The 15,868-nt window shown below is 37.4% G+C and overlaps 1 protein-coding gene and 1 long non-coding RNA gene across 8 annotated transcripts in view; one reads left to right on the forward strand and one right to left on the reverse strand.

Moving 5' to 3' along the window:
• The window catches only part of ADGRV1 (adhesion G protein-coupled receptor V1), a 305,664-nt gene that overhangs the window by 188,941 nt on the left and 100,855 nt on the right, over positions 1 to 15,868 (reverse strand). For all 7 annotated transcript variants that reach the window (XM_068175720.1, XM_068175721.1, XM_068175718.1 and 4 more), the window contains 14 exons: positions 14,530 to 14,705; positions 12,917 to 13,041; positions 11,897 to 12,063; positions 11,673 to 11,816; positions 10,696 to 10,803; positions 9,945 to 10,197; positions 9,146 to 9,265; positions 8,746 to 8,968; positions 8,087 to 8,291; positions 7,009 to 7,155; positions 4,479 to 4,734; positions 1,415 to 1,623; positions 683 to 853; positions 102 to 284 (listed from right to left, as the gene is read on the reverse strand). In XM_068175720.1, the coding sequence (XP_068031821.1) occupies positions 102 to 284; positions 683 to 853; positions 1,415 to 1,623; positions 4,479 to 4,734; positions 7,009 to 7,155; positions 8,087 to 8,291; positions 8,746 to 8,968; positions 9,146 to 9,265; positions 9,945 to 10,197; positions 10,696 to 10,803; positions 11,673 to 11,816; positions 11,897 to 12,063; positions 12,917 to 13,041; positions 14,530 to 14,705 (2,487 nt within the window). The remainder of the gene's footprint in view (positions 1 to 101; positions 285 to 682; positions 854 to 1,414; positions 1,624 to 4,478; positions 4,735 to 7,008; positions 7,156 to 8,086; positions 8,292 to 8,745; positions 8,969 to 9,145; positions 9,266 to 9,944; positions 10,198 to 10,695; positions 10,804 to 11,672; positions 11,817 to 11,896; positions 12,064 to 12,916; positions 13,042 to 14,529; positions 14,706 to 15,868) is intronic.
• Positions 1 to 15,868, forward strand: part of LOC137464407 (uncharacterized) — a 234,906-nt gene that overhangs the window by 23,135 nt on the left and 195,903 nt on the right. The window lies entirely within an intron of this gene.

Here is a 15,868-nt window from a genome sequence, read left to right on the forward strand (position 1 = left end):
CATAAATAATATGTTTTCAGTAAAAATTCTGCTACAGGAAAACACACAAAAAATCTTAAGCTGGTAATCAAAAGTCAGGTAAACTTTCAGCAAGTGAATACCTGCCCATCTGCAAATGTAATGTTTCCAGATGATGGTGTGAAGTCTTCAAAGCTGGCAGTTGAAAGAATGGCTTCCCAGTACAGAGTTGCTGACCCAAACCTCCCAGCCTGTCGAACAACTGGGAGTTTTAGTACATTCTGTGGTGGTGGTACCTCATAACCAGAAACAGCTCCAGTGATACCCTATGCATTTAAAAAGAAACTGCAGAGTGTCTCAACAAATTTTTTCATTTTTGTTTCCAAGTTGACTTTCACTTAATAATAAATGAAGAAATACATAAATACTTGTAAAATGGTCTGGTCTTAGTATTGACCTTGCTCTGAGCAAAAAATCTGGACTAGATGACCTCCTGACATTCCTTTTTATGACACTGGTTTCAGCACTGCCAGGTCCATAATAAATTTTGTGTATTATTTGTGATGAACCTCTTAAGAAAGAATTGTTTGTCTGGTATCTGGCCATTTTATCCAGACAAATTTAGTATCATAAAGCCAATCAGAACACTTTCAGAAATTATCTGAGAAACCAGACTGTCTTGCTCGGAAGCCACTTTACATGTTTTTCATTCAGACTTATTTACCTTTGTAACATTAAAATTAAATATTCCTCTGGCATTGTCATTTTCTTCAATTGTTATTTCAGCTATTTCTAATCCAAGCCTCTTCACACTTGGCTGTCCTTCAGATGAAGTGATCAGCTGCACATCAGTAATATTGATTATAAATCCTTCCTGTAATTCTGGAATATTGTCCTGAAAAAAAGTTTTAAATTTCTTTTTTTTTTTTAATGATACATTGCAATACAATACAGATGACTACTTGTAGGTTGTTTACTGTTCAAAACTTCTCAGCATTGGGGACCATATAACCAAACCCTGGCTTCATACCATATAAAAGATGAAAAGATACTTTTGCTGAGATGTTGAAATCGAAGCTGACAAGTCAGATTCCAGATCTGCAAGAACAGTGGAAAGCAGGGCTGGCTGTCACCTTTTACTGCTACCTATGAGAAAGTCAGCTAGATCTCAGAAACCAAGCAATGACTTGAAAATCACTGTCTCCATTCTAAATATATTTAAAGAATATATATAATCTTTTTCATTATTATAAGTAAATTTTGGGATTATAATGAAACAAAGAATTTGGCTCATTCCCAGTAATGAGTACGGAAGGTTTTTTTTTGAAAGAGATGGCTGCAAGAGTCCCAACACAGCCATTTCTAGAATGTTAAGTCATACTACTAGTATAAAATCAGTACAATTTCCATTTCCTTAAAAGATATTAATAGTTCAAGAAGTTGTTAGGCTACTTACAGGCAAAATAATGACTATGACTGAAGTTGTTGTTGCATTCTCTGCCATAATTACTGTTTTCTTTTCCAGTATATAATCCTCATTTTCTGTTGCTCGGTTGGAGGGGGGGAGTTCAAAGTTTGGTGCAGCGCTCAACTGAACTGCAAGATCCCCAACAAATCCTTGTTCTCGAACAATTTGTAGAGTAACAGTAGTTGAATTCTCCTGCCCTATAGTAAGGAGATGGAAAAAATTGAAAATAGGATTGTTTTACAATCCTAGAATATGCTGAGTTGGAAGGGACCCATCAGGATTATCAGAGTCCAGCACCTGGCCCTGCACAGGACACTCCAAGAATCACATCATGGGCCTGAGAGAATTGTTCAAATACTTCTTGAACTCTGTCAGGCTTGGTGATGTGTCCACTTCCCTGAGGACCCTGTTCCAGTGCTCAGCCATGTTCTGGGTAAAAAACCTTTTCCTGCTATCCAACCTATATCTGCCTGAACTCAGCTTCATGCAATTTACTTGAGTCTAGGGCATCAGGGAGTGTAGCAATCAGTGTCTGACCTCCTCTTCCCTATATGAGGAAGTTGTAACTGCAATGAGGTCTCCCCTCAGTCTCTTCCTGTCCAGGCTGAACAGACCAAATAACCTCAGCCACTCCTCATATGACTTCCCCTCAAGACCTTCACCATCCTCATGGCCTCCTCTGCCCGCTGTCTGATAGTTTATTGTATTTCTTATATTGAAGTGACAAAAACTGCTCCCAGGACTCAAGGTGAGTGCAGAGCAGAGTGGGACAATCCCCTCCCTTGCCCGGCTGGTGATGCTATGCCTGATGCTCCACAGGACACACTTGGCCCTCCTGGCTGCCAGGGCTCTGCTGTCTCATGTTCAACTTGCCACTGACCAGGACCCCCAGGTCCCTTTTCATGGCGCTGCTTTCCAGCATCTCATTCCCCAGACTGTCCATCCATCAAGGGTTGCCCCATCCCAGGTGCAGAATCTGTTACTTTCCTTGTTAAATCGCATACAGTTGGTGATTGCCCAGTGCTAAAATTTGTCAAGGTCTGTCTAATTTGTTGAGGTCTCTTTTAGGGACCTCTCTTCTCTCAAGGGAGCACCTCCTTTCATGTTGTCAGCAAATTTAATATTCCTAAGAATCCCGCATCCAGGTAGTTTCTCACAGTATATCACAGTACAAGTTGGCTTGTACTGGACAATTAATTTGGATATAAATAAGAAAAACAGCCAGTTCCATAAACTGGCCCCTGGGCTGACAGACAGGAACCTGTCTGTCAACCAATTACATTCCATCCTAATTGCAGACATCTCTCTTGTCTGGGCAGTGTTAACAGGTCAGACCAATGAGCTATCTAGTCTGGGGCATTTCAAAACCCCTTTATAAAAAAGAGGGATTCAAACAATAAACGGTCTCTGTTGACACATGGATTTTAGGTGTTTCTGACCCAGCCCCCTTCAAGCTACAGTCATTCATGAAGATGTTGAAGAAAACAGACTAGGATGAGCCCTGTGGAAGTGTATTTTAGCCCTTGGCCTGCTTGATTTTTCAGTTCAGCTAACTACTGGAGCTGCTTGCTAGACCACAATTCAATTCTGCTCAGTGACACAACAGTCCTTGGATAATTCTAGGGCTTAAGCAGATGAGCACACACATCTGATGTGAACAGACAAAACAGTACCTATATCTGAAGGTACTGTGCATTGAAAAACTGGATCTAGAAGAAGAATAAGATATGGAATATCTAAAGTTTTATACGAGTGTTACACAAATTATTAATTCAACACGTCTGCTTTTATTCAGTTATCCTTCAAAACTTCCATCTCAATAATTTGCCTGGCCCTTTATGCCTAGGTCATCGCCATTGATTCTAACAGAAAGTGGTACTGAGGGCAGTCATTCTGACTGTAAACATCACTTTTCCTTAACTCAAAGTTAAATAGACTTTTATCAGTCAGGCTCAACAGCCTTTGGGGAAAGCAGATTTGTAATTTTATCCAATAAATTATGAAATACATAATCTGCCTAAAAGTGGTGCATTTATGACTGGAGAAATAGAAACAGATAAAATGTAAACAGGCTTGTACTTCAAATTAGTTACCGTAACCAGGTATTATTTCACAGATAGGACTTGTGAATAATTCATTAAAAATACAATAGTTAAAGATTGGAAAAAGAAATCTGTGCAACCAGTTGAAGCTAGGAACCCTCCTTGAATCCTAACTTCAAAGTATAATTGTTTATAATGTGTAAAAAATCAACAGAATCCCTTTATGTTACTTCCAGGTGCTAATAAAGAGGCAACACCAATTCACCTGAAAATAAAACATGTTAGAATGTTTTACCGGCGATAATATACTCTGATGGAAAAAGTATTTTTTGTACATCTAATTTTTTAATATGGACAGAATATTAAATTGTTAGAAAATTCTAAATGGGTTGTTAAAGTATGAATAGCCCATCAGGTAGCTGTGAGAAGAGCCCCAAAAAATTCCAGCTAGCTCCCTGAGCTAGGAGAGAGGGAAGAAGCCTAAGCATCATGGCAATTCTCCTCTGGCCAACTGCCTGGGAGATCTTCTTCAACTTGTGCTGGGAAGGAAAACCAAATCAAACATGCAACTGCAAGCAGAAAAATATCACCTTTTTTGTGAAGTAGAATTCACTCCTGCTCCACTTCCTTCCTTCCCTTAGCGCTCTGAGCAAAAAGCTTCCCTTTTTGCACCACTTCAAGAGGAAAGTCTTTCTATGTAAATTATTTTAAACAATATAGCAATCTCATTAAATGGGCAACTTCTGCTTTTTATATAAACAGAAGTATTTTATGCATTAGTGATTTGCAACTTACCTCTCAAACAAAAATGGCTGAAGAATATTGATGTATGCAATGTGAAATACAACATGGTTACATATTTTAAAGGAAATTTATGCTGTAAATTATAAAATACTGCTGATATATATAAATAGAATACATACATATATATGTAACCAGTGTTATAACTTCAACAATGCTGACTTTGAAAAAACATACATTCTTTCTTAAGAATCAAGAAACAGACTTACCTTCTGGCTCTGTGATTTTAACAAAGAGAGACTCTATGTGCCATTCAATCACACCATGTGGAGAGTCACTGGGTAAAATGCTAAGCACAGCTCTTGCCCTTTTGGGATCAATGATAGCTCCTTTTGTGGTATCTTGAACATCCACAGTGGTAACACAGGTGAGTATGATTTCCACTGTCTCTGAAAGTTCTGCAACACTGTCCGCAAGAATTGTCAAGGTGATTGTGGATAGGGCCTGACCTTCTGAAAATGTAACCTAAAATTTTAGAGGGAAGGGGGGGAAAACGTCAAATTTCTCATCAGTGTTATTAAACCTAGAGTTTTATTCTGCAAACTTTATCAGTTATAAAATGCATCTACCTACACACATATATATCTTATAGAATCATAGACTACAAGGTTGGAAGGGACCACAAGGATTATCTGGCCCAATCTTTCTTGGCAGTACCAGAGTCTAACCAAGATGGTCCAGCATCCTATCCAGCTCAATCTTAAAAGTATCAGTTTTGGGGAGTCCACAACTTTCCAGGGAGGGTTATTCCAATGGATGATTGTTCTCAGGGTGAAAAATTTTCCTCTTATGTCCAATGAGAATCTCCCCATGAGTAACTTGCATCCATTACCTCTTGTCTTTTCAACGTGTCACCTTGTAAAAAGTAAGTATTCTCCTTTGTAGCCACCTTTTAAATACTGACAAACAGTCTGAACTTAAGGTCTCCTCATAACCTTCTTCTCTCAAGGTTGAACAGTTCTCTCAGCCTTTCCTCATATGACAGACTTCCCTGTCCTCTGACCACATTTATGGCCAGCTCTGGACCCCACCAGCCTGCCCATATCTATTTTCCATAAGAGGGACCAAAACTGAACACCAAATTCCAGCCATAGCCCAAAAAGTATTCAGTTGAGTGGGCTAATGACTGCTTTATTTCTGCTGGGAGTGGCCTTTTTGAAGCAACCCAGAAACATTCTGGTGGATTGCCTCAATGCTCACTTATACTGAGTTTATTGAACAGCAGAATTCCCAGGTCCCTTTCTCCAGAGCTAATCCCCAGTCAGGATCGATGTCAGTGGGTGCTCCACTCCTGGATTATGTTTTCCACAGTGCAGCATTTGTTCCACTCCTGGATTATGTTTTCCACAGTGCAGCATTTGTTCCTGATGGATCTTCCTGCTAGGTGGCTCTCCAAAGAGTCCACTTCCTCACTTAGTTTGGTATCATCGTCAAACTTCATTAGAGCACACCTGATCTCATCACCTACATCACTTTTGCAGATATTAAACACTGTTTGGCCTAATATTGATCCCTAAGGGACCACACTTGGGATAAGTTACCAGTTTGAAAAGGAGCTATTTACCACCACTCCCTGGGGACAGCAAAAATATATAAATTTATTTAGAAGAAGGCCACAGCAAGCTGTATCAAAAACCTTGGAGAAATCCAGGTAGACAATGGCTTTTTCTTTTCTTGTTAAACAGCCTTTATCTCAAAAATTTTCACCTTACTTTTGCCTCATCTTGCTGAGATGGAGTAAGAGAGAAATAGTTGGGGGTTTTTAGACAGCTAAGGTCAAGACACCACATATATACATATCAAAATAATGAACATATATCTCTTAAAATCATTGCTATGTGAAGAAATGGCTACTCAACTTTTTTTCTTCTTCTTCTTTAGATAAAATGACTGATACCTACTTTGTCTATCTATAGTCATATTTTTAAATTCAAAGGGCCTGCCACTTGATTGGGTCTTTCTCAACGAGGAAGATGTGTCTAGAAACACTAGTCTACACATAATGTGTAGGACAATCAGAAATTTCCACTTGATATTATCCTTTCTGACTCTTCTTGCATGCAAAACTATGTAGTGTACTCATATGGTATATAGCTGGAATGCTCAAGGAGTACTCTAACAATTTCAGTATAATTGTTTTAGCATCCTTGATTTCCAGTCCATTTATTTTTCTCTTCACTTTTTTTTTTGGGCTTTGTGTCTGCTACAGACAGCCAGAAGATGGAGGACTTTGATTTATGGAAACTGACTCCTGCCAGTCCTAAGGCATATAAAGAGCTTTGACCATAGGACAAACTGGGTTTTAACATGGCTGGGAATCTAAAAGTCTCAGAAACATAGAAAACTGGGACTTGTCATATTCTGCTGGGCCACTTAAGTTCTCCATTGTATTGAGAAGGTCAGGACAAAGAGCAAATATTCGCAGATTCCCACCTATGACATAGTAACTGAATCTCACAGCAGGAAGAAAGGAAGATGGGAATAGGATAATACAGATACATATCTTCTGTGCCTGGACAGCATTACAATATCAGGTTCTACAAATGTTAGAGTGATATCACTGTATTATATGCCAGCCAGAAGCATAAACCACTTGAATCACAGGAAAGGACCAGGAAGCAGCAATTAACAGAAAAGTGGGGCAATCTAACATGTACTGTCCTCACTCAGTACATACTTTTCTATTGTCTGAGACAATACAGTCAGTGCCTCCCCAATAATACTGATATTATTAAATACCATTCCTGAAGCTGGAAATACATCACTTATGCTTCCATTAGTAATCCACTCTACTGTAACTCGTCCATATGTTCCTATTAAACGTTCAATATTCAGGGTGATCAAGCTGTCCTGTTCCATTTCTTCAATTTGCTTAAATAAAGAACTCTGGAAAACATATAGCAGCAGAACCAAAGCATTATTTTCTTAAAAAGTGTCTTTAGGGAACAGGATATTCAAAGCGGGGCAGAGACATTGGGCTTCAATAAATTATTCTACTATTAAGTAGCTAAATGCAAGTCTATTGATTAAATTTTTATAACTTAATACTCAACAGGTCCAAATTTCATAAACACAAGAATTTGAAATGTCAGACCTCTTCATCCTAAGGCAAAAATTCAACTGTTTTTGTTAGCTTTTTTTTTAGTACAGTATTTTATGTCCAAATCATGTGAAGCAGATAAACATGCAGACTTTCGACACAGACATATTTTTACTGCTGTTACTTTACTAATATTCATTGTCTTCACACAAGTCAAGATGCAATGTTTCATTTCAGTGATGATTCTTCTGTGTTTTGTATCTTCATAGTAGATACATCTCTTTACATAACTTCTAAACTATTTGATAATTTAAGAATCAACAACTCCAAATAATACCTTTAATCTGACATTTTATCCAAAGTTTTTATTTTGTTCAGGCAGATAGGCTCATCCTGTGGCATAAATATTTTAGAGGAAAAGAATCTTTACTTAATTCCCTTGATTAATCAATCAGTAGAGACTATGATGATATTGTATATGCCATCTGAAAACTAATTTTTAGGTTGCTGCAAAATAAAACTGATAAAATAATGGGTTATTCTAAATGTAAGGGGATTATAAAAACCTCACAACAGGGACAGACTGGAACTGAGTTTCTGTTGCCTGTCATCTATATAACCAAGTAACAATGCTAAATGGAAGTCAAAGCCCTTCTGTCTCAGGTTGCTACAAGACTTTAGAAAAAGAATCCTGTCACATGCAATTTTAGTATGTTTGTGTTCTGTTATTCAGAAATGATATATACATATTTTAATGATTTACCTTAAAAGTTTTACCTGGGCAAATGCAATGACTCCATAGGCATTGTCATTGGGAGGAATAATTATGTTAACAAAACTGTGGACACCAATCTCTGCACCTCCTTTAGGGTTTTTCAGACGCACTTTAAAACATTCTTCCTCCTCTGGGATGATGTCATCCAGGATATTGACTGCTATCACAGCTTCCGTGTCCCCAGGCTCAAATACCAATTCACCTGAGCTAGCATACAAACACATCAAGTAATTATAAACTGAGCATATGATTAACAAAATTCAAAAGCACTAATGAAAAAAGAGCATTTTTGATGATGAAATTGTTGTTTATATACCTGAGTAAGTCAATGACGTTTAAAGGTTGTGGGACTAGTGTTGGGTTTGGTTTCTTTCTTAATTACAATAGAGCATACAGTAACTGATATTTCTTATTAATATAATGTAATTTTATTTATTCTAAATAAAAGCTTCAATATCCAGTTTAACTGCATATCCTTTTATTACATATTTTAAAGAAAATTGTGAGAAGTTTGACTTCAGGTTATCCTAAGGCTACCCGTGAAAAATTCTCTTTAGTGTTAATAAATACGTCACACAGAGGATTCTATAATGGTCTGTAACAAGAAGGCCACAACAGAAAAAGGAATGCAAGAGCTGGAAGATAAACCAAAAAAACCTACCTAGGTATAAAATCTGACTGGTTGGAGATAGTCGTCAGCTCATAAATCTTGGAGCTGGACTCAACAGAAAGAGCAATCAAGCTCTTGCTGGAATTCAGAGACCTTACAGTCGTGGAAGTGATATGATCTGCATATGGGGCTTGCAGAATCAGAGAAAACTGGTTCCCTTCCGAGTTCCAGGAGTACAGTGCTGTTGTGTCCTTACCAGAGAGGAGGATGTGAACTACATTCAGCAAGGAAGACAAAAAAATAAATATTCAGTGATATATTTAAAATTTCTTGTAATATCAGAAATGCCCTTGGCAGTTCAATTGCTAAAGTATCTCTTAAAATCTGATAAATAATATGAACATTGAAGGCATATATTTCTTCAATTCCAGTACTATAAACAAAATCTTACCTAAACCTGAAGGAGGCATGAAAACATGGATGTTTCTTACAGCAGAGACTGGAAGAGACTGAAAGTGTCTGAAGGTAGACTTCCCTGTCTCCCAGATGAAAATTTCAGAATTTCCAATTTCTACAAAGGGGAAAAATTACAAAACCTACGTTACATTGCTGCCTGTTAATTAAATCACACACTGGTGGCCATTCAAAGGCAGAGACTGGCAGCTTTAATTACAAAGCGAGACCAGTGATTGTATCTTCCTTTTTACTTGCGTAACTCCATAACGTGATTTCCCATTAGATGATTTATTCCACGACATAATTTAAGGGCTTTTCTGCACACATTCACACAAAAGAACACTAAAAATCCCAGCAGACAACAGCCAAGTGCAAAGAAATGTATGGACTGCAATATACACTTTTAAATAGTCACAGGGATGCAAACATAAAACAATGTCTAAAGTGTCAAACTTGTAATATAAATATACTTTGCTGAACAATGCTCTTTGCATATAAGGAAGCTCAGAAAAGCTTAGAAAGGGTGCAATTAGCACCTAGATGAATAGTGTTATTATTTCCTATTGATATTGGGAAAGTATTTCATTAATTTCATAAATATTTGAGAACAAACACAGTCCTTTCATTTTCTGAAGGACAAAACAGAGATTACTATGGTAAGATGCTTTTCAGCAAATTGTCACCCACCAGTAATATTTTAATCTCTGTCTAAACCCCTTTTATTCCAAATGCCTTTGCTATCAAACAAACCAGCACATACTTAACAAACTCAGTGTTTGTTTTCTGCTAAATACCTTTTGCAACAATTAAATATATATCAGATCCAGAAGTCCAGGCCTCCATATCCTTTATTTCTTTTGCTGGTAACTGATGAAGATTCCTAAACTCATTATTCAGCCATTGGTACAAGAGTACATTCTGGCTGGTATTTGACAAAGAAACTAGTAAGTACATAATGCCTCCTCGGGGAAACAAGGCAAGGTTCAGCACTCTGTAAAGTGGAAGTTGATGATGCAGCACAAACATGTTTTTATTCCACTGGAAAACCTGCAAAAATAGAATATGTATTTTATTATATATTTATAATAAGCACTAACAAAAAAGAAATTAATTGTTTTGATAAAAATCAGAAAAACTTATAATTAACTGATTTCCTCATTTCTATAGTGGATCCTACATTATGGTGGAAGCAGACTGATAAGCAACTCATAACTACCTTAATGAAAGCACCTATGCGTGTTCTTCAGATGAACAGGTTTATGGTCAGAAGTTATTTTCTATTCCTATATTTCTTTGATTTAATAGACTTCAAAACAGAAATGACAGTAGTGATACAATCAAACCAAATCTAAATTACATGTTAATGTAAGGAGTGTTGTTACATTTAAGCAAGTCTAGAATTTTATGTCTTATAAATCTATAATAGAAACATAACTAATTTTTCAGGAATCTATACTTATTTTTTATCTATATTTCCTTCATATTTCAAACTGAAAACTAATCAAACTACCGACATCAAAAACATGAAGACAAGCGTGTTCTAACCTGGATGGAACTGAAACTGGTGGTATCACTCACAAAAACCAAATAGTCTTCTTCGTCCACAGCAAAATGTTTGACAAGTGTGGTATCCAAAATAGAGAGAGTCTGTAGCTACAAAGAAAATAGGGCAAAAATGGTATTTGGAAGTCAGTTCAAGTTTGTACATATACAAACATTTTTTAAAAATTGTAAACATACAATACATATATATTTTATCATAGATGTAATTTTATTGTTTTAAAAATATATATGGGGTCATTTTACAAAATTAATATTAGTTATCATAAATTTTTCAGAAAATGCCCTATGACTTCATTGCCCACAATTTCTTTACTTCCAAGGTCATTTTACCTCACCCTCAAAATATGACTACAAAAAATATTAGACAAACAGCTGTAATAACTGTCATGGTTTAGGAATGGTATCTCTCAATTTAGTGTTCCCACTGAAATACTCCAAACCATGCTGCATTTTCCTTTCCCCGCTGCAGTGGGATGGAGAGGAGAATTGGAAGCACAAAAGGTGAAGATCACGGGTTAAGATAAGACAATTTACTGCAAACAGCAACATGATGAGAAAATTAACAGTATAAACAACAATAATAATAGCAGAGGGTACAAGACATGCAAAGATTCATATGTGAAAATACTCACTACACACAACCCGTCTATACATGAACTGCGCCTACACTACACCAACCCCCAGGAGGGCCCCTTTCCCCCATCCCCAGAAAATGACATGAGGTATAGAATAACCTCTGGGCTCCAGCCATACCCACTTCCTGACTACTGCAAAATTAACCCTACCCTGGCCTAAACCAGGACAGTAACATCACTGACTTGTGCAGAGTGCTCAGTTGCCAAACTATCTGAGAACAGAGTTCTTTTTCCCAAAAAATGGCTGAACAGAAGGGCCTCACAAAGTCCTTTCTAACAGCATTATTTTATAATGCTTAAATTTTGTAAGTAACACAGATTTACCTTCAATAGTTTGCGTCCAGCCATTAATGCATACACACTGCTGTTGAAAGCTCCCCGACTGCTTCCTCCATGAGTAATCACAAGGTAGGGAGAGGCATGGATTTGGAAAGACACACAGCTTTTAGGATTCCATATACTGAAATTCTGAGAGGAACAAAAATGTAGAACTGAAACATCAAGGTTTTATTTAGCAGCATGGTTGGTGTCTGTAAGCAAGCATTTACCTCAATGGCAACAAAAACTCCTTTCCACTGGTAGAGAGTAGAAAACACAGCTGGAGGTGAACGCAACAGCACACCGTACAGGTTTTTTTCCAATGCAAAGAAACACCAGCTAGCTGCTGACTCTTCCACAAAGCTTTGCACAACAGACAGAACATTGATACTATCCCCTGCAATACAGTATAAGAAAAAAGTATTTATCTTTATGTTCTTTTACAACACCATTTTCATTATTTATTTGTGAAAACCAAATCTAGTATCAAAAATCACAAAATATTCTGAGTTGAAATGGACCCACAAGGATTATCTAGTACACCTCTTAAGTGGAAGGCTCATACATTGGTCAAACCCATTATCTTGACATTTTTAGCACCATGCTCTAAATGCCTAATCAATATTCTGAGTTGTTTCTAAATAGTTGGTATAAATGCATGTAAATACATGGAAATGGTATAGCACTGAGGTTGTACTGAGAGTTAAATAATAAATTAATTTCTCATATATTACTATTCCATATGGAAGATACATAGGAAATTTGATTGTGATTCAGAGTGACTCAGTTGGAATTTAGTTAGTGAGAAAATTAACTAGATAACAAGAAATTAAAAAGTGACAAACTAAAAATGTGTTTATCCTTGTTCTCTCTGTCATCATAAGCAGTAGTCATGGCAGTAAGATTCTTAAACTGCCCAGTCATTCAATCCTTACAGAAAATAGTGTCATTTATATTATTTAGAAAAATCCAGAATTACAAGTAGTAAAGAACAGATTTATAAATCAAAGGTCTTGTGAAAATATATAAGGAACAGGAAGAGCAATACAGATTGTTGAAACTATAGCAGCAGTGGCTGATGATAAGCTGACTCTTAAGCAGCCAAGATCTTTTATCTAATGAACTTCGATATCATAGGAATATTAAAAGTGAATTTTCATTCCAAAAGTATATCTCCTGTATATTTGATTACTCTGCAGCTATCTTCACTCTGAAAATAGCAACAGATGCTCTTGATAAAGTGAACGTACTGATGCCAAATGCAGTATCCGACAATGTCTCCCACTCAACGCTCACAGATACATTGAGCCCATTACTCCGTGAAACTTTCAAATAAACTGTAGTGTTCGCTTCTTCAACTGTGAAGGTATTTGTCCTAAATTTGAGAATTGTGAAAATAAATAATAAAAAGCATTATTTTTATAGTATAAAAATAGGATTTTTACTTTCAGCACAGAATATGCAATAAAAAGAAAATACTGATTTTGTTCTGTGATGGACTAATACTAATTATGGTTGCCCAATATTTCTTCACAAAAGACTTTGACAAAATCATGGTAAATTCAACAAAGTCTTAAAGCAACCTGAAATTTAACACACAACTGTGTGGGTGAAGCCAAATGATTTCTGAAAACATCATTCCATACCATAGATTAATATAATCATTAAATTATTTGGGTTGAAAAGAACCTTAAAGATCATCTCGTTCCAGCCCTCCTGCCATAAGAAGGGACATCCTCCACTAGACCAGGTTGCTCAGAGCTCCACTGAATCTGACCTTGAACACCTACAGGGATGTGGCATCCACAACTTCTCTTGCCAGTGCCTCACCAACCTCACAGTAGAGAATTTCTTCCTGATATTTAATTGAAATCTACCGTCTTTCAGTTTTAAGCCATTCCCTCTTGTTACTACACGCCCTTGCCAAAAGTCCCTCTCCATCTTTCAGATACTGGAAAGCTTCCTTTAGGTACTGGAAAGCTGCAATTGGGTCAGCCCAAAGCTGATCTGGTCAGCCCAAAGCCTCTTCTCCTGGCTGAACAATCCCAATTCTCTCAGCATTTCCTCAGAGCAGAGGTGCTCCATCCCTCTGGTCAACTGAGTGTCCTCCTCTGGTCTTGCTCCAACAGGTCCATGTCCTTCCTGTGCTGAGGATCTCAGAGCTGGAGGCAGCTCTGTAGGCGGGGTCTCACCAGAGCGGGGCAGAGGGTCTGAACCCCCTCCCTCCAAAGTTGCCCACAGGGCTTTGGATGCAGCCCAGGAAGCATTTGGCTTTCTGAGCTGCAAGTGTCCATGGCTGGCTCATGTCCAGCCCCTCAGCAGCACCCCCATGTCCTTCGGGGCAGGGCAGCTCTCAATCTGTCCACCCCCCTGCCTGTACTGGAGGTTGCTTTGACCCAGGTGCAGCACTTTGCACTTGGTCCTGTTAAGCCTCATGAGAATCCTCAGGGTTTCTTGAGCATGTCCAAGATTTGCTCATTTGGTTCTGAAAAATAGCCCTGAGCGAGGGTGTATCTTACACAACCTTAAATAAGAAATCAGAAATTAAATCAGAAAATTTCTGATTCCTGGGACACTGGTTTATGGTTTGGAATTTGTAATATTGATTACTATTAGTGAAATGTTTGGAGACTAATGAAATACTGTTCCAAGGGAAAATGCACAGATAAATCAATATTTCTAATGGTGAATAATCCTTTTAAAATATTTTTCTGTTCTTCTGTATAGCAGTAATGGTATTTGACAAATAGTGTAATTTTTAAAATCATAAATTTTACAACTGGATTCCTAAATTTTTTTAAAAGGGAAACCACCTTTATGAATATGAAAAAAACTTCCTTTTAATTGAATCAGGGTTCAGTACCTATTTGTAACTGGGTAGATGCTGAAAAGCCCCAGTGGAGCCTGGTTCTGTAATATTGTAATCATAGTTTGCACTCTGGTGCCTAGTCTGGCTCCTCCAGTTGGATTGAACAGGGTGACAATAAAGTGCTCATCCAATTCTGGTTCTTCATCCAGGATTGCAGAAATATGCAGTGTCTGACAAGAAACAAACACAGAAAGCTGCTGAGACTTGACAGCTAACAATGACAATGTTATTCAAGCCATACTACTGTATCTTTTCTTTCTTTGTACAGCTCTGGACAGCAGGGCAGCACAGCAGCAGCTCTTGACACTGGGAAAGGCAGGAGTAAGGCATGAATCATTCAGGGAGGGGTTCTAAAGTAATCCCTCTCCTGACCTCTATTAGTGCAACACTAACACAAGCATATCCACGTTGTTTTTATTTTTCCCTTCCCCTCTTTACTCTTATCATAAGATTCTCTGAAATGTAACAGGTTTTGATCCTTTTTTCATACTTTTGTTTTGTACTTATTCCACACATTCCTTGGTAACATAGTCCCCATACAGCTACCCAATCCCCTAATGCAGCTCAGTCAAGTTGCATTTACTTTACTTCAGTTGTCAACTGAACTATCTCATGGGCAACAGGGCAGTTACACTGCTGGTACTGGGAACAAAGAAGAAAAAAAAAGGCAATAGAGAAATATTTGAAATACCCTCTTCTTAATGTTTTATTCCCTCTACTGCACCATGGTGAATAAAAATAGGATTGTCTCAAGGTGGTCTCAAAGCAGCAGAGAACAGTCTAGAAAGAAATAGGTGTTTTCACTGACATTCTCCCCATTACCCAAAGAGGTGAAAGTTACAGTAGTACATGTAGCTTTGCCTTAGAAAAATTATTTAGTAATGACGGATCTGGAATTAAAATAGAAGTTACAACATTTTAGATCTCTATTTACTTCTGCAATAAACCATATTTTAAGACTATTGAGAAATCTTTTACACCCTATTTCTCACAGATCTGCTTAACTGGCCATCACTTAGGTGCCAAATGCATTTTAGGTTCAGAAACTGATAGCCAGTATTTTCAGAAAGGTTTGTTTCAGATCCTACTCCTCTAACCATAATATACTAACCTACTTAAGATAGCTCATTTTCTAGCTGAAATTCTTGTGAGGACAGTAGAGAAGCAGTGGGATTAATACTACCAGAAAAATAAGTAATTTTCAGTTTCTAAAACTCTGAAAGCTGTTCAACTTTTGCCTTTGCTGCAGCATACTCTCTTCAGTTCAGGCCACATAAAGGAATAGTATTTTTAATTCCACTGTAATTACTTACAGTAGAAAATTATGACTGTA

The sequence above is a fragment of the Anomalospiza imberbis genome, chromosome Z (genome assembly GCF_031753505.1).
Source record: "Anomalospiza imberbis isolate Cuckoo-Finch-1a 21T00152 chromosome Z, ASM3175350v1, whole genome shotgun sequence".
NCBI lineage: Eukaryota > Metazoa > Chordata > Aves > Passeriformes > Viduidae > Anomalospiza > Anomalospiza imberbis.